Here is a 27,137-nt window from a genome sequence, read left to right as displayed (position 1 = left end):
ACAAGGGGATATGGATTTCTCAAGCTAATTCTTTTATTTTTTTTTAGGTTTTTTGCAAGGCAATGGGGTTTAGTGGCTTGCTCAAGGCCACACAGCTAGGTAATTATTATGTGTCTGAGGCCGGATTTGAACTCAGGTACTCCTGACTCCAGGGCCTGTGCTCTATTCATGCACCACCTAGCTGCCCCAAGCTGATTCTTTCCCATAGGTAACATAGTATATCCAAATCATCCAAAATATGTATCATTTAGTAAGGAAGACATTACCGACTAGCCAGCTTTATAAAATAGTCCAAGTTTCTCTATCTAAATGAGTTAAGGCCCGTTTCTCAAAAAGCAAAGGAAACATGAAATGCAGGCATGAAAAATAAATGAGTTCCTTTCCCTTCTAAATGAAAAGTTAACATTGAATGAATCAATAGATCTAAATTCAAAACTTATTAATAAAATACTACAAAAGAGAAAATCTTAACCAGAAAACAGAAAACACCTGCTAACTGAATACAAATATTTATTATTTAAACATCTACTTTTCTCAGTACTATAGCAATTCATTCAATTCTCATGTCTTGAACAAAGAACGAATGAACTTAACTGATGGAACACTATGATCTCTAACAATCTTAAAAATAATATTGGTCAAAAGTCATAAATGATTAGTTTTTATACAAAGAAAATATGATGTACTTTATAAGATTTATTTAGATCACTAGATTACCTACTAGAAAATTCAAAATAATCTCTACCTCTATCTCTTGATATTTTACCATTTTTCCATTGTAATGGACATAATGGAGTATCATCTGACTATAAGAAATAATGAATATGAAGAATACAGGGGATAACTAATACAGATGCAAAATGAAATAAATAGAACTAGGAAAATAAAATCTAGACTACATGGAAATGTAAAAAGAACAACCACAGAAATCAAAAGTTAATGCTGTGGGCATTATGATAACCAAGTTTGGTCCTGAAAAAGAAATGTCAGAATGTACCTCTCTACACAGCTCTGTAGAAGTAGAGGACTACAGAGCTGGAACACAACATATAATGTCAAATTTGGCTGATATATAAGCTAGTTTTACTTATCATTTTTATTTTTTCCTCTTTGCTGCTCTTTCTTATATATGGCAATTTGTCCTGAGCTGTATTTGATAGTATTGATCAAACTCTCCTCCTGGATACTATTTCCTATCTGGTTCATCTCTAGACATATATCTAACCACTCCTTTTCAGTCTCCATGCTTGAACTAAGACCACAGGTTCTACCCTTGGTTTTTCTCCTCCTCAGAGGGTGGGAGGAGGAAGAATGCTAAGGGAGGGAAGAGAGACAGAGACCAAAAGAGATATGAATTCTTTTTATCACAAAGCTTCAATTCCACATCACCTAATAAGGGAGATAAGGAATACATATATATATATATATATATATATATATATATATATATATATATATATACATACACACACACACACACACACACACACACACACACACACAGCATAAATATGAGGAGGGATTGTTTCATTAATTAAAAGTTTCACTCAAAGAGGATATTCCAGAGACTTAAACTCTACCACAATCCCCTCTCCTCTTCCACACTTTCCTATTTTTGTCAAAGGAATCAGTTTTTCAAGTGTCTCACATTCATAATTTCAGCATAATCCTCAACTAATTCTCACTCCTCATAACCAATTAGTTATAAATATTGTCATTTCTACAATTAAAATCATTCTTTCCCATTCATCACCTTCTTTCCAGTTATACAGTTTCCTCCCTAGTTTAGACTTTATCTACCTTACATTACTGAAATAACCTCCTGGTCTCCCCAAGAAATCTTTTGTCACTCTGGTCCATTCTATACACTAATGCTAAAGCAATTTTCTAAAAGTGCAGCTTTGACCATGTGACTTCTGAACCACTGTTTAGATTTTAAAGCCCTACACAATGTGAGGTCACCCCATCTTATCGGCCTCAATTTATGTTACACTTCTACTCCTGCCTGATGCAAATCCAATCAAACTGGTCTTCTCTTTTTCTTCACAAAGAATATTCAATTTTCGCTCTCCATTATTTGTACTGGCCACTCTCAATGCCCAGAATGTCGTCTCTCTTTACTTATGCCTCACAGAGTCTCTTTCTCTTCCTTTACAATACATAAAACCTTTCCTAATCTCTTCAACTACTCTCAAAATATTTAATATTGAATTATTCTGTACAGACTGTTATTTACTTGATATTCATCCTGTATATATAAATATATATATATGCAAATAACACAAAAGTACATATATATTTTTTATCTCCTATATTAGAAGGTTAAGAAACTCATCAGAAGTATATATTGTTTCATTCTTTGAATTTCTACCTTTATCGCCTGACACATAGTAGTTAGTCAATACATTTAATTGGTCCCTCCTATGTATCAGGGTCCATACTAAGCACTGGGTATAGAAATACAAAAAAAAGAAAGACAGTCCCTGCCCTCACAGCATTTACAATTTAAAAGGACAAGACAACACATAAAAGACAGCTGAAATGAAAGAAGGGAGATGGGTAGAAATGAAAGTGTCCAAAACAGGGAACAGTGGGTAGCAAGGTAGAAATTGAAGAGGTAGCTAGTCTGGATTGGACATCCACCTTAAATGGAGGGTTTAGGTTTAGCTCCATCCTTGATTCAGCAGGGTACAGAGAATACAGATGCTTAATAAGCATCTGTCAAATGTTAGTTAATTGAGAGGAAAAGGAGGGAAATGTTGGGAAGAAGATGATGTTAAAACCAAAGTTATTAATAAAAAATTTTGAAAAGGTATAATGCAGGGGCATTCCCTTATGGTGTATGCTGCTGAGGGAAAAAAGGAAGGGAGCAAGGAACAAAGAAAGGAAGAAGGGAGGGATGGAAAAAGGATGAAAGAAAATGAAAGAAGTTAAATGGCACCAGATTTCAGCACAACTTAATAATGAGAAACAAACAATAAGAAAAAATGTTAATATCATAACAAATATATTTTTATAAAGGAAAACAAATCTGTAAGTCATTGGTGAAAGAGCTACCCCAGTAATTTGAATGTTACAAAGACACACCACAGTCAATTTAAAGCACCTATCTATCAGGATGTGAGAAACAAGTTTGCCAAATGTCTTTCTTCAGGGCTGTGGTCAAAAGGAAAAACATATTCACATGCCTTAAGGCTCTTTTTGTTAAAAAAAAAAACAAAAGAGAAGAGAAGAGAACAGAACAGAACAGAACAGAACAGAACAGAACAGAACAGAACAGAACAGAACAGAACAGAACAGATTTTTCTTTCCAAGTTGGTCTGCTTTGAGACTGTTCACTTTTTAAAAACTTTCTTTTAATAAAAGCTTCCAGAAACAATGTGAAGACTATCAGACTGCAACTGCCTTCTGTAGGGGATGTGGGGGAGGGAAACAAGATTGGGGGGGAAAGGTAAAATTCAAAAAATAAAAGAAAAAAATAAACGCTTCCAGAACATTTCACTATCATTTACTCAATGCTTGGAATTCCATCTCCTTTGAAAAACAAAATAAAGGTTTTTTATTTCATTGTAGCTTTTCTATCAGTCTTACTTTTTTCTTCAGTAAACAAAACTCTGTAGTATGACTCTTCAATTTTCAATAATAGATTTCTCTAAAATACTAGAGAAAGGTAAACCCAAAAGGGCAAACACTACCTAAGGAAAAATGGCAGATGAAACCTCCATATACAAAATGTATAAGAAAGTGTTTAAAAGTCATAATAGTAACTCAATCTAAAATGGATAAATTGGTCACAGCAAATCAATACACCATTTATAAAAGTGAAAGCACAAAATTTTAATAATCATTTGAAAGAATGTTTAACCTCATTGATAATCAAAAAGATGCAAGCTGAAAAAGTTCAAAAATACCACCTCAAAAATCAATACAAGCAGAATTGCAGAGAAGCAGGCACAATTCATTCATTGATGGGAAATCAAGGATAGAGAATGTAAGCATCCTAAATTTTTTCAGAAACTTTCACTGGCAATACACAGTGAAAACTACAAATATAATCAATGACTGACTCAATAATTCCATTTTTTAATATAACCTTACAGTTTTATTTAAAAAAACTAAAAAAAACTATTCCAACATTTTCAAAAAATCATTATATATATATATATATATATGATTAAAAATAGATGTCCAACAATAAGGGGCTAGTTATGGAAATTGTAAAATATAATGGAATATTCAAAAGCAAGTAAAACTATAAAGAACATGAAAAAATATGAGAAGCTGCTTATGAATGACCCAAATTTTAAAATAAGAATTAGAAGAATGGATTTCATTAAGTTATAATCATATGAAAAAAAGTCATTATGGATCCCAGCCAAGGTTATAAAGTAAGAGGAAGCAGTACAGTCTAATTTTCTATCACAACTACTCCAAAAATATCTAGAAAACACACTAGATCAAGTCTGGATCAGAAAATCCAAGCAAAAATCACAGTGAGTAATTTTGCTAGGCCAATATGGAAAAGGCAAATAAGAGAGTTCTGAGGACATTGGGGACTGGGTCTAATCAGGTAGACCTAGAGCAAAGGCTTACAGCCTGAAGACTATACAAGACCCTAAAGCTGTGCATTAAAATAGCATTATGGATCCACAGATTCTAATCTGACAGTGAAAAGAACAGAAACAGGGGCCAACTGGCAGATTCATCGCTCATACTCCAAAGAAGCTCACAGATCCAGTGAGGACTGAGGAAGAGGTTGTGTCTAGGTTTGTGGGCCAGTCACAAAACAAAGTGTTATGGCCCTATGTTATGTATTAGACAAGGAATAAGAATTGAGAAATGCATGGAATTTATGTGGATCTGATCCCGATGAGGAGGATATGATCAAAAATCAGGGACTCAAACCAGTCTGAAGCTTACAGAATACTCAGATTATAGGGGAACAAAGAGTTCTGTCACCAAACCAGCAGAGCCTTCCAGCTATTTATAATACTTGAATCTACTGGAGATCCAATCAGAAGCAAATTCATAGTTGCAATGCCCATTCCAAATCAAGGTTAGAAGTTTACAAAATTTATACCAGTGATAAGTCCTCAAACTTGACCAGTCTACTTTGGACTCACTGAAAGGTCAGAGATCCCAATTTACACAACTCCTAAGATCCCTGAAGAATACAATACTTACTACCCAGAGGGAATAGTAACAAGACCAAAGATATCATAAAACAAGGCTATGCACAAGTCCAAATAAACACTTCAAAATTAAACAAAGTCTGAAATCAAAAGTTAGAGAACACACACACACACACACAATAATTCCAATCATAAAAAGGATAACAACAGGAACACTCAAAACATAAACCCAGAAGAAAAGAATGACTATAAAATATCTACAAGAAAACCCTCAAAAATATTTTAAGAAAAAAACAGTTAAAGCACAAAAATCATCTAGAATTTCTGAAAAATTAAGAGTTTTAAAAAAGTTCAATGATTTTAAAAATTAAATGAAAATATTAGAGGAAAAAACTGGAAAAGAAATGAGATTCATGAAGAGAAGACTTGGATAGAGAATTAACTGATTAGTATAAGTGATACATCTTACTCAACAACAGACTTCTTGAAAATCTAAGAGACACAAAGAAATATAAAAGACTCAAAAAACAGAAGATATAGTGTATCTCACAGCAAAAACAACTGACCAGGGAAACAAATAAAAGGAAATAATTTAATTATCACAGAAAGCACTATGGGGGTGTGGAAGTGGGGAAAAGCACTGATAATATATTTCAAGAAATCATACATTATTCAAATCTCTTAAAACCAGAGGGGAAAGTGAAAATAAAAAGAACATAAGATCATACCAAGGATCTCCAGGGGGAAAAAAAGGAAATTCCCAGAAAAAATGACAAACAAAATCCAGAGCTTCTAGGTCAAAGAAAAAAATGCTACAAGTCACTAACAAGAAATAAGTCCAGTCTGGAAAAATCACAGTAAGAATCATACAAGATTTAAAAGCCACAACCTAAAAGGAATAGAAAACTTAAAATAAAGACAAGATTTAGAATCAGGAATATTTTGTCCTGCAAAATTGAGTATAATTCTTTGGTTCTTATTGTTGTTAAGCTATGTCTGACTATTGTGAACCCATCTGAAATTTTCTTTGGCAAAAATACTGGAGTGCTTTATCACTTTCTTCTGAAGCTCATTTTACAGATGAGAAAAACTGAGGCAAACTAGGTTAAGTGACTTGCTCAGAGTCACAGGACTAGTATATATCTGAAGCCAGATGTGAACTCAGGAAGATGAATCCTTCTTACCCCAGGGCCCTATGATTTCTTAACTGCACCACTCAGCAAGACACTAACAAAATTCTCCTCAGAAGGAAAAAACAACACTAAAAAATCATATATAAAATATATAATCTAAGACTATAGAGAATATGCTGAATATTCTGAAACTTGCAAGGGGAAAACCATTTTGGGAGTGAGAATTCTGGAAAGTCACTAAGAATCCATGCTTCACTATTTTCCATGGGAAATTTTTTCAATAATTTAATTTTCAATTTCCCTCCTTTCAAGTGAACTCATGCTAAAATATAAGAGGTAATTATTATGTGAAGATTTAAATTCAACATACTAATTTAAGATGTTCCAAGAATAAATTTTGTCCAACAAAATTTTATTCGAAAATTTTAAAATTTTAAATTATGCACAGCTATTTCAATTTTCATATATTAATCTAAGAAATCATGCTTTAACAGGTGGCTAGGTGGCATAGTGGATATAGCACTGGCCCTGGGGTCAGGAGTACCTGGGTTCAAATCTGGTCTCAGACACTTAATAATTACCTAGCTGTGTGGCCTTGAGCAAGCCACTTAACCCCATTTGCCTTACAAAAACCTAAAAAGAAAAAAATCATGCTTTAATTCAACCCTTGCAGAAGATTAATGCTTCAAAGAACAGATTGCTCCTTCCAGAAAACTTTATTTTGGAAAAAAAAGATCTATTTTCTACAAAAGTTGGCATGAGCCTTTCTTTAATATAAAGAAAGTAACTCCCATAAAGCCAGAGTAAATCAATGACATAGACACATGGTAAATTGTTGGAACTATACAAACACACAGAAATATTATATATTAAGTAATATATAGATATCCAAAGACTTGAAATAAATAGTAAGTTGCTATAAAATTCAATTTATAAAAAGAATTTTCCACCAATATGTACAAATAACCATGAAACAAAATGCCTCTTTTCATTCTTACTATACAAACATATCAAGAAGAGAAAGTTCTCATGCCAAACCTACAACTTTGCTACAGCTTTGTTCTTGCCTTCTCAGAGCCCATAAACACACATTATTCATAATTTCCAATTCTGCATTCCTCTCCTTCTAGAACGAATTTTTTTCTTTCCTTTTCCTGTTTCCTTTGTGGCACCTGATCAACACCCCAATCAGAGGCAATACATGATTCTATTTAAATTAGATTATCTGGTGTCCTCACTTGTCCAAATGATAATCCTTTGATATTTTATAACTTCAGCAAAAGTGTCAGTCTCAATAAGGTGTTCTTTCTCTTTGAGGTTGCTCATCGAGTACTCAAACATACACCCACTGGACCCAAACATCTATGAAGGAGAATGTGAAACTGGTGACTTAGCACAGCCCCTTTACTCAAATCCAATTCACATGCTTATCATAGCATCACCTCCCTGCCTGATGCCATGGTCCTATTCAAGAACAAAGGACAAACAGCATCAGCAGCAACAGCATCATACGCCTACCCCAAGCAGACTACTGCCCACTCACCCCCCCCAAAAAAAGAAAAATATCATAGATGTCACATACTTTCTTTCCCCAAGTATCAGACTAACTCCCATGATACCACATTTCAAGTGTATGGTGCATAGTGGTAATAAATATATCTTTGTGTAGTTTTGACAGGTAAGAATTTAGTTCATGCTAATTCTTTGCTATTAAATTTTAAAGGATCCTTTCCCTGTAACCTATCTCTAGATTAAGGCCTGAAAAAGAAAGAAATATTTTTCTATATTCTTAATGGGTCTCTACCAAGAGATTAATGAGAAATTTTATTAAGGGAAATCCTTTTTCTTTTAGCCAAATGTATATCCTTATCCTCCCCTTGATCCCTGCCCCAGCTGCTCTAAGGCTAGGAATCCAACTGTCAAAGGATACTTATTACTAAGACTCCCCCAACCCAAACTTCTCCACTAAGCTCTTTGCACTAGCTCTCTCCAAGCTCAAGTAGATGGGGGAGGGGGAGAAACAGGGCTTGAAATACAGTACTTTCCTCTACTCTTCCATTTCCATTTTTTTAATGGAAGCTTCAATAAAATTCAAATTAGCTTTTCTTTTTTTAGGGTTTTTTTTTTGCAAGGCAAACGGGGTTAAGTGGCTTGCCCAAGGCCACACAGCTAGGTAATTATTCAAATTAGCTTTTAATGAAAAACTTAATAAGTAACTAAAGTAATAGAATGTTTGAGTAAATTTTTGCTTTGTTGTTTAAAGACTAACAAGTTAGCTTAATTCTTATGGCTAATATACATAAAAAACTCTCATGCAGAATTACACTGTAAAGACAAATAAAGGTAGTCCAATGAAACAGTGTTATGCTGACATGGTAATTATTAAGACAAGTCATATAGCAAATAAAAACTTTTAACATTGAGAAATCCATATTATGTCCATATTAAAAAAGTAATTCAAAAACAGGCCTAGGAAAGCTTCCACTACAGAAGCACAGACTCCTACAGGAACTCAAATACACAATTTCATGTAAGTGACAAAGTTAATTTGAATATCAAGGACAATCTTAAAGAGGAAAAAAAAAAGGCATGAACAAGCAGTACTTTGCCTATGGGGAATCTAAAGGAGGAAAGGCTGAAGAAACCCCTTGTGTTAGGACAGTTTGAAAATATAGACTAATAAGCATATCTGATTATATGCATGAGGTTAAAATCAATGTGTATACAAACACCCTCATACTAACTACAGATTACCGGCCTTGCTTGCCTCTCTAAGTTATTTAACTATCACCAGGTTAGGGCATTTGGGGTGGATTGGGGAAATGAAGGAGGAGAGAAAGGGCAGGATAGATTGCCCCAATCTTGGGGTTACTAAACAAATTACCAAAGCCTACTTCTGCTTTAAAAAAATCTCATTTTATTTTAATAACTAAAATATACAATCTCACTTCTAATAAATTTTATATGATTAGTAAAGATCATCTGATATTAATTAAAGGAGAAAGGAGTGACTAATACTTGTTTAAAAATTATTCACTTGCTCTTTTGAAAACTAATTCAAAACATCTTGCCTTTTAATCCTCAGATTTAATATATGCTTAATTTCCAAATGGGAAATGAATTTCCTAAGATGAAAGAACCTAATTAAAGCTCTTAATACGACTGGAAATTAAACCTGGACACATGCTTGATGGTTTTCCTTCCTTATTTTAGTGTTTTAGGGCAACTGTCTACATAAAGTTAGTAATACCACATAATTTCCCTATTGTTTACAAGAACAAACAAATGCGTATGCTGATTTTTCTCACACTATGATAACATGTTCAAATTTCTGTAGAGCACAGGAACAAATAAGACAAGTGAGACATAAAGTTCCGTAAAATTTGAGTCCTAAATAAATTTAATCATTAATCTATTGAACCCATGTTTTAATTGAACTTCTTTCAATTCCATAAGATGGCAAATCACTCTCCAAAAACAAAAGCCTCTCAAATTTATCAATAATGGTTTCAGTAAAAGTTCACAACCACAATACCTTCTATTTCACACACCACAGTATAGTGGGACAGTGCAGTTTCATTAGTCACTCCTTTAGTATACATTTGGAAATAATTTTGACCCTCATTTGATATTCATGTTACTGGAAGGACGATAACACTCAGATTAATAAGGCTTATAATACAGGGTTTATATAGTGACAAAAAGAGAGATGAATTGCAACTTGGTAAAATACACTATAAACTTTCAGGTTGAACAATTAGGCTCAGCTGAAGTAACAATATAGCTAGTTATCTGCAGACCTTTTATCTAGTTCAACCTATCATCTTTTCACAAAGCTTCATCTGTATAGTCAAACAAAAGAAAAATGAAAAAATGCTTATATGACTGATTAAATTAGAACCTTTATGGTGAAAAGACATGACAAAATCCCACCTCTGTATAACTACTTTAAAGATTCTCTCTCCCTAAAATCTGAAACATCAATTTCATATTGCACTGATTATGCTATTTTACTTTTCAACTATACATGCAGTTGTTGTTCAGATCTATATTTTTGTCAGTGTAGGGAACTCTGTGCTATATTCACAACAGAACATTATCTCAAACAAATAATAATAATAATATTAAGAACAGCTAGATTATGCTACTATATTTGAGGACAGTAGGTGTAAAAATGCTAAGGATGGTTATCTTAAATCAATGTTGTCATGTGCATCACTTGAAATAAAAAATTATTAAATTTTTCCCCATTATCTATTCCATGTCACTGTTTTAAGCAATTCTTACTTTTGAATATTAAGTACAAGTTTATAATAGTTTTATGATATCATGTCAATAAGAAATTAATTTTATCTAAATTTATAAAAATGCACCCCCTTATTGTAGACTTTTAATTACTGTCTGAAAAATAACTAAAGCTTTTTTAAATCAGTTGGGAGAAGGATGGAAGAGAGATGAGAGATTCATTACAAAGAGTAGGGAGCCATCTAGTGATTACAATCACTTCTCACCAAACACATTAACTCCCAAAGAATACTTCTAAACTTGCATCCCTCACTTTAATACAAGGTCATACTTAATTAGATATATGACATAATATTTAAAGAGGGAATATGATTTTTATACAAAAACAAAATGATTTTTAAATGTCCATGATATTTAAAAATTATGAGAAGTATGAACCTAAGAAAATTATTTGAGGTCTCATTTGCTTCTGAAGCTCACTGCCTCTTTGAATCACAATCATTGTGAAGTAAAAGAAAACAGAACACATGTGAAAGAAAAATATTTTATCATGCCTTTTCTATAAATATTACTATTATAAAGTTCTCAAACAGACCAAAAAATGTACACTTTTAAAATGGAACTCAAACCAGAGGTATGCGATCTATGCCTATTGTGACCAAAATTTTAATGACATACACAGTTTTTTTAAAATCTAGCTGAAGAACAAGACATAAGCACATGAATGGGTAAATAAAGCAAGGGTTGAACAACAAGCAAAGTAAGTATAAAAACATTTCTCATAGTTTAGGGCTTCGGTTTGAAGGGTGGGGGAGTGGAAAGTAGTCACTTAAACTCTTGTCCACTTTAGTTTCCTCACTTACAAAATGTGGATAATAGTACCTACCTCCTAAGATTGTGAGAATAAAATTGAAAATTTGTAAAGCACTTTGCATATCTTAAAGTAGAATATATAAATTCTTGCTATTATTATGGTGATAAAAGCAACATTTTAGAAAATTAACATAGTGGTAATTTGTAGATCAGATTAGAAAAGGCAGAAACTGCACTCAAAGAGATCAATCAGGAGGACATTAAAGTAATTCAGGCATGAAATAAAGACTTACACTAAAACAGTGAGAAGGAAAAATGAGAGAACTCATGAAGAATCCACAGAGTCTGCTAACTCATAAGAGAAGTGCAGAAGAAAGGGAGAAACAAACATTTATGAAGCACCTACTTCATGAAAGGCATTTCATGTTATAAGTACGCATAAGTATGCTATTGAACGCTTACAACAATCCTAAAAGGTAGGTATGATTATTATTCCTATACAAAAGTGGAAAAAATCTGAAATTGACAGAGTGAAGTGCCTTGCCAGAGTCCCAGAGACAGTGAGTGCCTGAGACATCATGATCTGCCTGCCTCTAGGTTCAGGGATCCATATACTACACCACAGAGGTAAGCAATAACAATAATAACATAGCATTTAGCATTTTAAGGAATGCTGGAAGAGAGTGGAGCCAAGATGGCAGAGAAAAGGCAAGGGTTCATTTGAGCTCTCCCAAATTCCCCTCCAAACCACATTAAATAAATCCTCAAAACAAATTCTAGAGCTGCAGGAACCACAAAAGGACAGCAAAATATATTCTAGCCTAAGACAATCTAGAAGGATATCAATAAAGGTCTGAAGCCACAGAGAGAGATTGGAGCGGATTCCAGACAGGTTACGCCAGTGCAGGCCAGGTCCCAGAAAACTAGCTACTTTGAGGGCAAATGAATTAGTAGTAACAGGGGTAAATCCTGACCTCTCTGTCCACAAATGGTAAGGGGGTCAGTAAATCAGTCAGAAGGAGATTACAAGGGTCCCTTTCCTAGAACCAGGGGCAGGACTCTGTTGTTTTGCCTATACCTGGAACCAGGTCACAATCCTGGGTCTCGGTCCCAGGGCAAGAAGAAGCATTAGCACATCAGAGGACACCAACTGGGACCCAGACCATAGTTCCATGATGAAAAGAGTGCTTATAGTCTTTCAAACACCACAACATAATCCAGGAGAAGAGTAAATATACCTCTCTTTAGATCATAGCACCTTAGAAGAATCAAAAATGTAGGTCCTCAGAACTAGCTCTGAAAATAGCTGCACAAAAGAAAAAAAAACTGAAGCTTGCAAGTGTCCCCCTACACCCTAAAAGCAGAGCCAGGCTTTAATAAAGGCGTAGCAAATCTTTTCTCAGACAAAGCAATTGCAAAAATAGATCTCATTTAAAAAGATAGGGAAGGAAATAGCATCTTCTGAAAAGGTACCATAGACAATGAAATAATTTCAATACTAAGCATGTATGCACCAAGTGGTATAGCATTCAATCTCTTTCTCTCTGAATTAGATAAGTCAAATTATAAAATTGAAGGAAGTAGGGGAGGCTAGGTGGCACAGTGGATAGGGTACCAACCCTGGAGTCAGGAGTACCTGAGTTCAAATCCGGCCTCAGACACTTAATAACTACCTAGCTGTGTGGCCTTGGGAAAGCTACTTAACCCATTTGTCTTGCAAAAAAACTAAAAAAAAAAAGTCAATTGGAAAATATGGGAGAGACAATTAACACATTGCAACAAGAAAACAAATCATTGGAAAATACAATTGGGCAAATGCAAAAAAAAAATAATTCTCTCAAAACCTCAATTAGCCAAATGGAAAACTCCTTCAAAAATATAATTGACCAATGGGAAAAAGGAGTTGCAAAAGGTAAATGAAGGAAATACTTCTCTTAAAAAAAAAGGAATGGAGTCAGGAAACTAATGACTTCTTGTGACAGCAAAAGCCAGCTAAATAAAACCAGAAAAGTGAAAAAATAGAAGAAAATGTAAAATACCTCATCAGCAAAACCACTGGCCTCAAGAACCAATCAAGAAGGGACAACCTGAGAATTACAGGTCTTCCTGAAAACATTGAAGAGAAAAAAAGTCTGAACTTAATATTACAGGATTTAGTGATGGCAAACTGCCCTGATATCATGGAACCACAGGGCAAAATCATTACTAAAAGAATATATCACTCCCCTCCAGAAAGAGAAGCTAAAATTTTAGAAAACACCAAGGAATGTTGTGGCCAAATTACAGCACTATCAGATAAAAGAGAAAATCCTGCAAGCCACCAGAAAGAAACAATTTAGATACCAAGGAGCCACATTAAGGATTACACAGGACCTGGCTGCATCAACATTCAGGGACGCAAGGGCCTGGAATGAGATATTCTGAAGAGCAAGGGAGCTTGGAATGCAGTCAAGAATCCACTATCCAGCAAAGCTGAGCCTTCTCTTCCAGGGGAAAAGATGGACATTTAACAAAATGGGAGACTTCCAACATTTTCTGATGAAAAGACCAGAGCTTAATAGAAAATCTGAACATCAAACAAGAGGCTCAGGAGATACATGAAAAGGTTAAAAGAAAAAATGGGGCAGAAAAACTGCTATCCAATAAGATGAAACTGACTATATCCCCTTCTGGGAGAAAGATTCTCATAACTCTTGAGAACTGTAATGCTATTAGAGAGAATACATTTAGCCAGAAGTGATGTACACGCAAGACTTTTCTCTGACTCTAATAGAATGATTTAAAAACAACACCTCCTTAAAAGGGGGGACAGTAAGGAAACAGGAGGATAGAGCAGACAGAATGGGGTAAACCACTTTACATTAAGAGGTACAAAAGACCTACTGTAATAGAGGGGAAGAAGGGAGGAGCTGAGAACCACCTAAATCTTCCTTTCATTGGACTTGGCTTAAAATTAATTGACACAAACACTCAGTTAAATTAAAAAACTTATCTTACCTTTCAAATATTAAAAAAGGAAAAGGAAAGGGAGCAGATGGGGAGAGGAGAAATGGGGAACTAACAGGAGGAAGGAGGGAAGAAGGGGGGAAAATGGAAAGGGGAAGGAAAGGGGAGGAGGTAGACATAGGAAGGCAAACACACTGAAGGTGGTGGTATTCGGGAACAAAATACCAGGGCATACAGATAAAGGGAAAAGGGGGGGAAAATACAAACAGAGGGAAGATAGCATGGAGGACAATGAAGAGTGAGTAATTATAAATTTGAATGTGAATGGGATGAACTCTCCCTTAAAACATAAGTGAACAGCAGAGTAGATTAAAAACCAGAATCCTACTATAAGCTGATAACAAGAAACTCATTTGAAGCAAAGCGATATAGAGAAAGAGTAAAGGTAAAAGGTAAAAGATTTTGCTTCAGCTGAAGTGAAAAAGTAGGGGTAGCAATCCTAATCTCAGACAAAACAGCTGCAAAAATAGATAACGATAAAAGAGATAAGGAAGGAAACTATGTCCTCCTAAAAGGTACCATTGACAATAAGTAATTTCACTACTAAATATGTATGCACATAGTATCGAAATTCTTAGAGGAGAAGTTGAAAGAGCTACAGGAAGTCACAGACAGCAAAACTCTGCTAGTGGGAGACCTCAACCTCCCACTCTCAGATTTAGATGAATCTAACCATAAAATAAACAAGAAGGAAGTTAAAGAGATAAAAAGATTGTTAGAAAATGGAGATATGTTAGAAAAGCTAGATATGATAGACTTATGGAGGAACCTGAATGGGGATAGAAAGGAATATATACTTCTTTTTCTGCAGTACATGGCACTTGAACAAAAATTGACCACATGCTAGGGCATAAAAACCTATTGATCGATTGAAGAATAGCAGAAATATTGAATACATCTTTCTCAGATCATAATGAAGTAAAAATCATATGCAATATTCAGCCAAGGAGTTATAGACCCAGAACTAATTGGAAACTAAATAACCTCATTTTTTAAAAATGAGTGGATCAAACAACAAATTATAGAAAAGAATTTATTATTTCATCCTAGATAAGGACATAAAAACCTAATGATAAACTGCAGAAAGACAGAAATAGTGAATACATCTTTTTCAAATGATAAAATAATAAAAATCATATGCAATACTGAACCAGGGAGATACAAATCCAAAATTAATAGGAAACTAAAAAAACCTCATTTTGACAAATGAGTGGATCAAACAACAAATTTAAGAAAGAATGGGAAGCGGCTAGGTTTGCAATGCAAAGAGCACCTGCCTTGGAGTCAGGAGTACCCGAGTTAAAATCCAGCCTCAAATACTTATTACCTAGCTGTGTGGTCTTGGGCAAGCCATTGAATCACACTGCCTTGCAAAAAAGAAAAAGGAAGAAAGAATTAATTATTTCATCCTGGATAATGAAAATAATGAAATCCTTTCTCAATTGGTTCTCAATGTCAGTGGTTTTACTGATGAGGTATTTTACTTTTCTTCTATCAAAGGATATATTATATTTTTAAATGACTATATGAATAAATAAGAGAAAGAGGAAATCTATGAACTAAATAAAAAACTAAAAAAATCAGAGAAACAACAAATTAAAACCCCCAATTAAATACCAAATTAGGAATTCTAAAAATTAAAGGAGAAATTAATAAAATTGAAAGGAAGCAAACTATTGAAATAATAAATAAAAGCAAGAGCTGGTTCTATGGAAAAAATAAAATTGATAAACCTCTGGTCAATTTGATTAAAAAAGAGGAAAGAAGAAAACCAGATTGCTAGTATCATAAATGAAAAAGGTGAATTCACCACCAATGAGGAGGAAATTAAAGTAATAATTCTGAATTATTTTTCTCAGCTCTATGCCAATAGATTTGACAATCTAAGTGAAATGGATGAATATTTGCAAAAATATAAGTTGCCCAGGTTAAGTGAAGAAAAAATTAAATACCTAAACAACCCTATCTCAGAAAAAGAAATTCAACAAGCCATTATTGAACTCCCTAAGAAAAAATCTCTAGGGCCAGATGGATTCACAAGTGAATTCTATCAAACATTTAAGGAACAATTGGTTCCAAATCTATATGAACTTTTTTAGAAAAACAGGTGAAGACAGAACTCTGTCTAACTCTTTCTATGACACCAATAGGGTACTGATACCTAAACCAGAAAGAGTTAAAGCAGAGAAAGAAAATTATGGACATATCTCCCTGATGAATATAGATGTAAAAATTATAATAAAATCTTAGCAAAACAAATGCAACAAGTTATCACTAGGATAATACACTATGACCAAGTAAGATTTATTCCAGGTATGCAGGGTTGGTTCAATATTAAGAAAGCTGTTAGTATAATTACTTACAGCAATAACAAACCTATGAGAAATCACATGATTTTATCAATAGATGCTGAAAAAGCTTTTGACAAAATACAGAACCCATTCCTACTAAAAACATTAGAGGGTGTAGGAATAAATGAGCTGTTCATTAGAATAATAAGCAATATCTATCTGAAACCATCAAGGAGTATTATATGTAATGGGGATAAACTAGAGGCATTCCTAATAAGACCAGGGATGAAACAAGAATTCCCATTATCACCACTACTATTCAATATCGTATTAGAAATATTAGCCTCAGCAATAAGAAAAAGAAATTGAAGGAATTAGAACTGAGAAGGAAGAGACAAAACTCCCACTCTTTGCATATGTCATGATGTATACCTAGAGAATCCCAAAAATATCATTTAAAAAACTACTAGAAATAATAAGCGGGGTGGCTAGGTGGTGTAGTGGATAAAGCACCGGCATTGGAGTCAGGAGTACCTGGGTTCAAATCCGGTCTCAGACACTTAATAATTACCTAGCTGTGTGGCCTTGGGTAAGCCACTTAACCCCATTTGCCTTGCAAAAACATATAAAAAATAATAATAATAATAATAATAATAATAATAATAATAAGCAACTTCAGCAAAGTGGCAGGATGTAAATTAACCCTCATAAATCCTCAACATTTCTATATATGACTAGCAAGATACAGCAGAAAGAACTAGAAAGAGAAATCCCATTAAAAGTAACCTCAAACAATATAAAATACCTAGGAATCTATCTGCCAAGGCAGACTCAAAAACTTGTTGAAAACAATTACAAAACACTTCTCACACAAATTAAATCAGATTTAAATAACTGGGCAAGTATCAACTGTTCATGGACAGGTCAAGCTAATATAATAAAAATCACAATTCTACCAAAACTAAACTACTTGTTTAGTACCCTACCAATCAAAATTCCAAAAAATTAATTTAACAAGTTAGAAAAAGTTGTAAGTAAATTCATATGGAGAAATAAAAAGTCAAGAATTTCCAGGGATTCGATGAAACAAAGTTCAAAAGAAGGTAGTTTATCCCTACCAGATCTAAAATTATATTATAAAAAATCAGTCATCAAAACTGTCTGGTACTGGATAAGAAATAGAGTGGCGGACCAGTGGAATAGACTAGGTACAACAGCAGGAAATGATTATAGTAATCTGCTGTCTGATAAACCCAAAGAGTCCAGCTACTGGGATAAAAACTCTCTTTGATAAAAACTATTGGGCAAATCGGAAGTTAGTACGGCAGAAACTTGGATTAAACCAATACCTCACATCCTATACCAAGATAAGATCAAAACGGATACAGGATTTAGACATAAAAAACAATATAAGGGAACTAGGTGATCAAGACATAGTTTACCTGTCAGATCTATGGAAAGGGAAGTAGTTTATGACAAAGGAAGAGATGGAGAATATCATTAAAAACGAACTAGACAATTTTAATTACATTAAATTCAAAAAGCTTTTGCACAGATAAAACCACTTGTAACCTAGATCAAAAGAAATTGTAAATTGGGAAACAATTTTTACAACCAGTATTTCCAACAAAGGACTCATTTCTAAACTACACAGAGAACTGAAGTCAAATAAAAAAAAAAACCCAAAACATTCCCCCAATTGACAAATGGTAATTTACAGATGGGGAAATCAAAGTTATCCAAAGTCATATGAAAAATTGCTCTAAATCACTAATTATTAGAGAAATGCAAATTAAAGCTTCTCTGAGGTGCCACCTCACACCTCTCAGACTGGCCAATATGACCAGAAAGGACAATGATCAATGGTGGAAGGGATGCGGGAAATCTGGGACACTAATACATTGTTGGTGGAGTTGTGAACTCATTCAACCTTAATCCTTTGATCCAGCAATGCCACTACTGGATCTACACCCTAGAGATTATGAAAAATGGGAAAAACATCACCTGTACAAAAAAATTCATAGCAGTCCTGCTTGTGCTGTCAAAGAATTGGAAATTGGGTAAATGTCCTACAATTGGGGAATGGCTTAACAAACTGTGGTATATGCATGTCATGGAACACTATTGTTCTATTAGAAACCAGGAGGGATGGGAATTCAGGAAAGCCTGCAAGGATTTGCATGAACTGATGCTGAACAACATGAGAAGAACCAGAAGAACACTGTACACCCTAACAACAACATGGAGGTGATGATCAACCTCGATGGACTTGCTCATTCCATGAGTGCAACAATCAGGCACAATTTTGGGATATCTGCGATGGAGAACATCATCTACATCCAGAGAAAGAATTGTAGAGTTTGAACAAAGACTAAAGACTATTATCTTTAATTTTTTAAAATACCATTATCTTATGTAATTTTGCTATCTCTTTTACTTTATTTTTCTTCCTTAAGGATACGATTTCTCTCTCACCACATTCAACTTAGATCAATGTATACCATGGAAACAATGTAAAGACTAACAGACTGCCTTCTGTGGGGGGGAATGGGGGAGGGAAGCAAGATCAGGGGAAAAACTGTAAAATTCAAGTAAATAAAATCTTTCTTTTATTAAAAAAAGAGATAAGAGGGCTAAAATTATGATATTATGGAGGGCAAAAGAGCTAGGATTACAATCAACAATAACCTACCCAACAAAACTAAGTATAATCCTTCAGGAGAAAACAATGGATATTCAATGAAATAGACTACTTTCAAGCATTCCTGGTAAAAAGACCAAAATTGAATTTTAAAAAATCTGACTTTCAAATATAAAAATCAAAAGAAGCATAAAAAGGTAAACATGGAAAATGAATCAGAAGACATTCAATAAGGTTAAACTATTTATATTCCTATGTGAGAGGATGATACTTGCAAGTTCTAAGACTTTTCCTTGTGTTAGGGCAGTTAGATGGAGTATACATAGAAAGGGCATGGGTATCAGTTGAATTTGATGGGACAATTATCTAAAAAAATAAAGGGGTGAAAAAGAAGAATGTATGGGAGAATGGGAAAAGGAGAGGGAGAAAAGAATAAATTATCTCACACAAACAAGACATGAAAGGGCAGAGCCAAGATGGTAAAGTAGAGGCAGGAATTACCAGAAGCTCTTCCTCAAAGAGCTTTCCTCTTCCAAATGCCTTAAAATTTTGACTAACTAAATTCTAGAGTATCAGAACCCACAGAAAGACTGGGTGAATCAATTTTCTAGTCCAAGACTTCCACCAAGGTTGGAAAGGGCGACAGCACAGCACAGCCCTGCCAGTGAATTGGCTCTAGACTCTAGCATCTAGACTCCCAGGAACTGCTGGCAGGGCACCTGGGTCTCTGGGGGCTCTTGAGTCCATGGCAGCAGGGAGTTTTCCAGACCTCTTAGCTCAGGAATTGCCAAGGACAACATGGAAGGTCAACAGGAAAACTCTGCCACACCAGATTAAGCACAGAGCCCAGGCCAGTACAGGCCTCACCACAGTCCCAGTCTGGGATCCAGAAGTAGGCCTAGGGAGCCATCTAGCAGCTGCTTCCCTAGTGCTCAGTCTACAGATGGTAAGGGGAATGGAGGAGACTGCAGAGGTCTTTCCAATATCCCTGGGGCAGGACTCTGTTGCTTTACCCATACTCAGATGCAGGTCTGAGATGCTGAATGAAGGGAGTAGAACCAAGAGAACAATGTACACATTAACAGCATTGTGAGATGACCAACCTTAAAGGAAGCAACTTCACTCAGCAGTTCAGAAAAATAGGACAACCCTATTAGAGTGACTGTGAACAATGTTATCCCCATCCAGAGGAAGAAAAACAAAACAAAAGAAAGAAAAAAGAAAAACCAACACTTCAGAATCTGATGAACATCTTATAAAAATTATCTCTTAATTAAAAATTGTCCCTTAATCCTAATTCCTCATATCAAAAGTGATTAATATATAAACATGTTTATCAAAAATATGTATATGCAATGCTAACCTGAGTGTTTGCCCCTAAAGTGAGGGGGGTGGAAAGGGAGGATGGAAGTAAATTTTGTAAATTAAAAATATACAGTGCTTATGGATGAAAACAAATAAATATTTAAAAAAAAAGATAAATGAGGAAGAGAATGCCTTAAAAGGCAGAACTGGGATGGGAAAGGAGATAATAAAGTTCTGTGAAGAAAATAATTCCTTCAAATGTAGAATGGAGCTAAGGGAAGCTGATGACTTTATGAGAAATCAAGAAACAATAAAACAAAATCAAAACAATGAAAAACTAGATAAAGTTGTGGAAAATGTCACTGGAAAAACAACTGACCTGGAAAATAGATCCAGGAGAGATAATTTTAAAATTATTGGGATGCCTAAAGTCATGATCAGGAAAAAAAAAAGCTAGACTTCATTTTTTAAATAAATTCTCCAGAAAAACTGTCCTGATGTCCTAGAAACAGAAAGTGAAATAGTAATTGAGGGAACCTACCAATCACCTCCTGAAAGAGATAGCAAAATAAAAAGTCCTCGGATTATTACAGCCAAATTCCAGAACTCCCAAGTCAAAGAGAATATATTACAAGCAGTTCAAAAAAGAACCAATTCAAATATCATGGAATTACAGTCAGGATTACACAGCATCTACATTAAGGGCTCATAGATTTTGAGATATGATATTCTGGAAGGCAAAAGAGTTTTAATTTACAACCGAGAATCAACTACCTAGCAAAACTGAACATGCTCTTTCAGAGGAAAACTACATAAACATTGAAACAAACTTTCCTGTTGAAATGAACAGAGCTGAACAGAAAGTTTGATCTTCAAGTACAGGACTCAGGTGAAGTATAGAGAGGGTGGATGGGAAAGGAAAATTATGAGGGATTTAATGATGTTGAAGGGCTTGTATTCTTGCCTGAGAAGATGATACTGATAACTCAGATGAATCTTCTCATTTACTAGAGCAGTTAGAAGAAACATATATAGTTCAAGGTACAGGAGGGAGCTAAAAATGAAGATTAATATATTTTAAAGATGGGAGTTAATGGAAGAGAAAGGAATGTATGGGGAGAAAGGGAAGGGAAAAGTAGAATGAGTTAAGATAGTTCATGTAAAAGAGGCAAGAAAAAGCTTCTGCAATGGAGGGGAAGGGGGAAAAGGTGAGGGAGAACGAATGAGCCTTAATTCTCATCAGATGTGGCTTAGAGAGGAAATAATATACACACTCAGTAGGGTATAGAATTCTATCTTACCCTAGAGAGAAAAAAGGAGAGGAGAAAGGGACAGGTGGAGGGAATGGGAGGAAAGGGGTGTGTAGGTGAAAAAAGAGAGGGAAGATGATGGGAGAGTAACACACTTTTGAGGAAGTACAGAGGGAAAGGAGAGAAAAAAAAGAATAAATGGGGCTGGGGAGGAATAGGATAGAGGGAAAAATATCTAGCAATATAAACTGTGGGAAAAAAATATTGAAGCAACTTCTCTGATGAACTTATGATAGAGCTGATGGTATCTGAACACAAACTGAGATATAATTTTTTCTCTTTATTTTTCTTAAGGTTTCTCTATCTTTGGGGGGGGTTAAGTTTACTTTTACAACCAGACTATTGTAATAATGTGAAAATAAATAAATAAATGAATTCATTGTAAAAAAGACATAAAAAAGCTTTTAGAATAGGGGAAAATGGGGGAAATTAAGGGAATACATGAATCTTACTTTTATCAGAACTGGTTCAAAAAGAGAATAACATACACACTTGGGAATAATATCTATCATACCCTATGGGAGAGTAGGAAGAGAAGGAGAGAAGAAGAGAAAGGAGGTGGGAGGAAAGAGACTGATAAAAGAGAGAGCAGCTTGATGGAGGCAGTAGTCAGAAACAAAATACTTTAGAGGACAGGGTAAAAGGAGAAATAGAGTAGGATAAGTAAGTAGAAAAATAGGAATGGAGGGAAATACACAGTAAGTAATCACAACTGTGAAAAATATTTACAGAGTTTTTTCTGATAAATTCCTCATTTCTCAAGATACAGAGAACTGAACCAAATCTGTAAAAAATTAAGAACCATTCCTCAACTGAAAGAAAAGATATGGGCGGCTAGGTGGCATTGTGGATAAAGCACCAGCCTTGGAGTCAGGAGTACCTGGGTTCAAATCCGGTCTCAGACACTTAATAATTACCTAGCTGTGTGGCCTTGGGCAAGCCACTTAACCCCATTTGCCTTGCAAAAACTAAAAAAAAAAAAAAAGATATGAACAGAAGTTTCTAGACAAAGTAATAAAGCTATCTATATTCATATGAAAAAATGTTCTGAATCATTACTGATAGAAGAAAGGAGTTAATTAATATTTAAGTGTAGAATGCAAATTAAAATAATTCTGAAGTACTTTCTCATATCTATTAGATTGACTAACAGGACAGAAAAGAAAAATAATAAATGTTAAAGGAAATTTGGAAATAGTAAGACATTAATGCACTATTGGTGGAGTTGTGAAATGATTCAACCATTCTGTAGAGTAATTTGGAATAAGGACTATAAAACCATGCATGCCCTTTGACCCAGCAATACTACTACTACTAGGTCTCTTTCTCAAGAGAGATAAAAAAAAAAACAAAAAAGGAAAAAGAGTTCTACAAAATTTCTACAAAATTATTTATAACAGTTCTTTTAGTGGTGGCAAAGAATTGTAAAATGAAGGGTTCTCAATCAATTGGGAATGGCTGAACAAGTTGCAGTATATGATTGCGATGGAATACTACTGTGCTTTAAGAAATGATGAGTATCATAACACATTTCTCAGTGGTTTCCTCAAACATAACATTCTTTGCCATCAGACCACACCTTTTTTCTTTAAATAGCTGTAATGTAGTCAACAAAAATCTAAGTAATTGGTGCTTAGCTTTGTTTGTTTTCATTATTAAAGAATACCCATCTATTAAAAAAGAAAGAAATGATGAGGAGAATGCTCTCAAAAAGGTCTAACAAGATTTACATGAACTGATGCAAAATGAAATGAGAAGTATCAGGAGAACACTATTCATAACAACAGTAACATTATATGATGATCAACCATGATCTCAGCAATACAAAGATCCAAGAAATGTCTGTGAAGGACTTCTGATAAAAAATATTATCCACCTTCAGAAAAGAACTGATAGAGTCTGAATGCATATCAAATAATACTATCTCACTTTATTTTCCCTTGGACTTTTTTTTGGTCTATAATTTCCTTTCAAAACACAACTAAAATGGAAATGAGTTTTACATGACTACATGGATAACCCATATTGATTTGCTTTTCTTCTCAATGAGAGGAAGTGGGAAAGAATTTGGAACCCAAAAATTTATTAAAGAATGTTATAAACTGTTTTCACATGTAACTTAGGGAAAATAAAATATTAAATAATTTTAAAACCAAAGTGAAAAACTAAATTAAAAAAAAAGAAGTGGTTGATAAGGAAAGTGCAAGAAATAAAGATTATTCTTTCTAACTTTCTAAGACTTTGATGTGGAAGAATGTTTACATTAAAATGTAAGCTCAGGGGCAGCTAGGTAGTGCAGTGGACAGAGCACCAACCCTGGAGTCAGGAGTAACTGAATTCAAATCCAGATTCAGACACTTAATAATTACCTAGCTGTGTGGCCTTGGGCAAGCCACTTAACCCCATTGCCTTGCCAAAAAAAAAACTAAAAAAACTGTAAGCTCAGGGAGAAAGTTAGTACAATAAAAAGAAAGCTATCCTCAGAATCTGAAAAAAATTTTGAAAAAAACCTTGCTGTAAAATTGTGAAAAAGTCACTTAATTTCTCAGAGCCCTAGGTGATTTTCTAAGACTATACTGAGCAGTTTCCAATCTATATTGGTAGAAAGAGTTCCTCCCTGAGCATCCCTACAGTGATGAGATTACAGGTCCATCAGAAGTAAAATGTAAGAGTAAAGATAATTTGTTTCTCTCTTGGTATCCATAATGCTTGCATTTGCTCATATATGTACATATACTTGCATATATATATATATATATATATATGTATTTGTGTATGTATATGTATTTACACACACACGCACACACACCCTTTAGCCCCCATTAAATGATTAGAGATGTCAAGAAAGGGATCCTACAATGCAATCTAAACTTCAGAGCAAGATAAGTATGTATCACCAAAAAAAAAAGATCTTTCATCTTTGGAAAAATATGAAGTGTCAGAGGAAGAAGAAACAAAAGTCAAAAGCAGAGAAACTGTGCATGTAGAGAATATAAAGGATTACCTGACTCATGCAAAAGGTTTAACTAAGAAGAATAACAAAATGAATTCTGAGAAGGAAAGGAATAGACAAATAAGAGTACAGTTTAAATGCTACACTAGGGAATTTAGAATGGCTACAATGGACAATAGGATTCTTGAGCAGGGAAGTGATAGGAGGGAAATTGTTTTTAAAAAGTACTATTCTGTGGGCAACTAGGTGGTGCAGTGGATAGAGCACTAGACCTGGAGTCAGGAGTACCTGTGTTCAAATCCAGCCTCAGACACTTAATAACTACCTAGCTGTGTGGCCTTGGACAAACCACTTAAACCCATTTGCCTGGCAAAAACCTAAAAAAAAAATACCATTCTGGGATCTAGTTGTAATCTCCTGCTATTATAAGAGGTTGTAGAAGTAGTTCAATTTTGAAATGAGGAAGACCTGACAGTGAAAAGTAGAAATTCAAAGAAATTAACTTCATTATTATTTTTCTATTTCACATGAGTTGAATCCTGAAAATCCTTGGGAGTCCTTCATAAATAGACGCAAAGAAAATAAACACAAAGAAAACTTACCATATTTGTCTCGTAAGCCAACGGTACATCTAAAGACTCCTCCAAAAGCAACATCTTCACCAAAAATTACTGAAAAACAAGATACACTTTAAAGAATATAGTTCATTAAAATGTCATAATATGCTAACATCACCATGTAAAATTATGAACTTCTACTTGATTAATTCATATTCATATTTAAGATTCATTTTGCAAATGAGTCAAGCAGGAAGAGAATTGAGTTCATTTAGTCTAACCCCTTATATTTATAGGTGAGGAAACTGAAGCCCAAAGAGGACGGATAACTTAGTAAACCAGAAGTTGAAGTCAGGATTCCTAATGCCATTTTTCATCAATTTTTGCTACCTCAATCAAGTGAAATAATATTTATAAAGCACTTAACACAGTACATAGCATATGGTAGGCACTTAATAAATTCTTGTTTCCTTCTCTTATTCCAAAAAGATCTCACAAAACTTCTTCAAATAGCTGTAGGTGTTAGAAAATCTGTCCATAATTGTATTTGTTCTAAATTAACAAAATATTATCATGAAATAGAGTAGCACTGAGATTTTAACAGTAGGAAGAAACTTGGTTTAAATCCTGTTTCTGAAAGATACTTGGCAAGTCACAGTGTCCAAAGAACTCTCTAGACTGTAAATTGAAGAACAAATGCTTATTTACACTGCTTTTAGTAAGCTCTCTTTAACAGGAATTCTTTTTTTTTTTTTTTACTTTCTGCAAGGCAGTGGGGTTAATTGACTTGCCCAAGGATACACAAGTAATTATTAAGCATCTGAGACCGGATTTGAATTCAGGTACCCCTGATTCCAGGACCAGTGCTCTACCCACTATGCCATCTAGCTGCCTCAATACCAGTAACCTGGGATCCATGAATTTGATGTTTTTAAAATATTTTCATAATTGTATTTCTCTGTAATTTTTTTCCTTTAATCCTATGCATTTTTTGTCTTTAAAAACATGATTCTAGGGGCAGCTAGGTGGCATAGTGGATAAAGCACTGGCTCTGGAGTCAGGAGTACCTGGGTTCAAATCCGGTCTCAGACGCTTAATAATTACCTAGCTGTGTGGCCTTGGGCAAGCCACTTAACCTCATTTGCCCTTGCAAAAAAAAAAAAAAAAAAAAAAAAACATGATTCTGAGAGGTCCATAGGTTTCAGAAGACTGTCAGAGGAGTCTGTGAAAAACAATTTTAAAAAAAATCCTTATTCTACACAGATGAAATAGTAGATCCAGAAAAAAAATGTCAAAGATTTTATACCGTTGTGTTTTTATTTTGTGTATATCTTTCCTGAGAAGAGAGGTAAGAATAAAGGTTATCTTAGGGCTATAACAATAAAAATCTTCTTCCTTACAGACCATGAAGGATAGGATTCCTTAAAATGCTAATCAGAATCCCAACTATCCAAAAGAGATTGTGTGGAACTCTGGAAATGTGTATGTTTCACAATGTACTCCAAGTCCAAGAATATATCTCTATGGAGATAAGAAAGCAAAATAATAAATATTTCATAGTTGTTAACTTTTACAATGTGTGTTTTTTTTACTGGCAAGGTACAGAGGTAGAAAAATGGGGAAGGAAATTTGGAGTGAAAAAATGTTGCCTTAATTCAGAGAAAATCCCAATAGAAAAAACATTACTTAGTTCCCTGTACCTGCAATAATTAGAATTCATCGTATTTGTTATTAATAGTCAGTATTAGTAA

At 34.3% G+C, this 27,137-nt stretch overlaps 1 protein-coding gene across 1 annotated transcript in view; it reads right to left on the bottom strand.

The window, feature by feature from the left end:
• The window catches only part of BCKDHB (branched chain keto acid dehydrogenase E1 subunit beta), a 275,861-nt gene that overhangs the window by 230,746 nt on the left and 17,978 nt on the right, over positions 1-27,137 (bottom strand). Inside the window, 1 exon segment of the mRNA XM_074237385.1 lies at positions 25,432-25,500. Coding sequence (XP_074093486.1) covers positions 25,432-25,500 — 69 coding nt within the window.

The sequence above is a fragment of the Macrotis lagotis genome, chromosome 5 (genome assembly GCF_037893015.1).
Source record: "Macrotis lagotis isolate mMagLag1 chromosome 5, bilby.v1.9.chrom.fasta, whole genome shotgun sequence".
Taxonomy (NCBI): Eukaryota; Metazoa; Chordata; class Mammalia; order Peramelemorphia; family Peramelidae; genus Macrotis; species Macrotis lagotis.
This window is presented reverse-complemented; position numbering and strand designations above follow the sequence as displayed.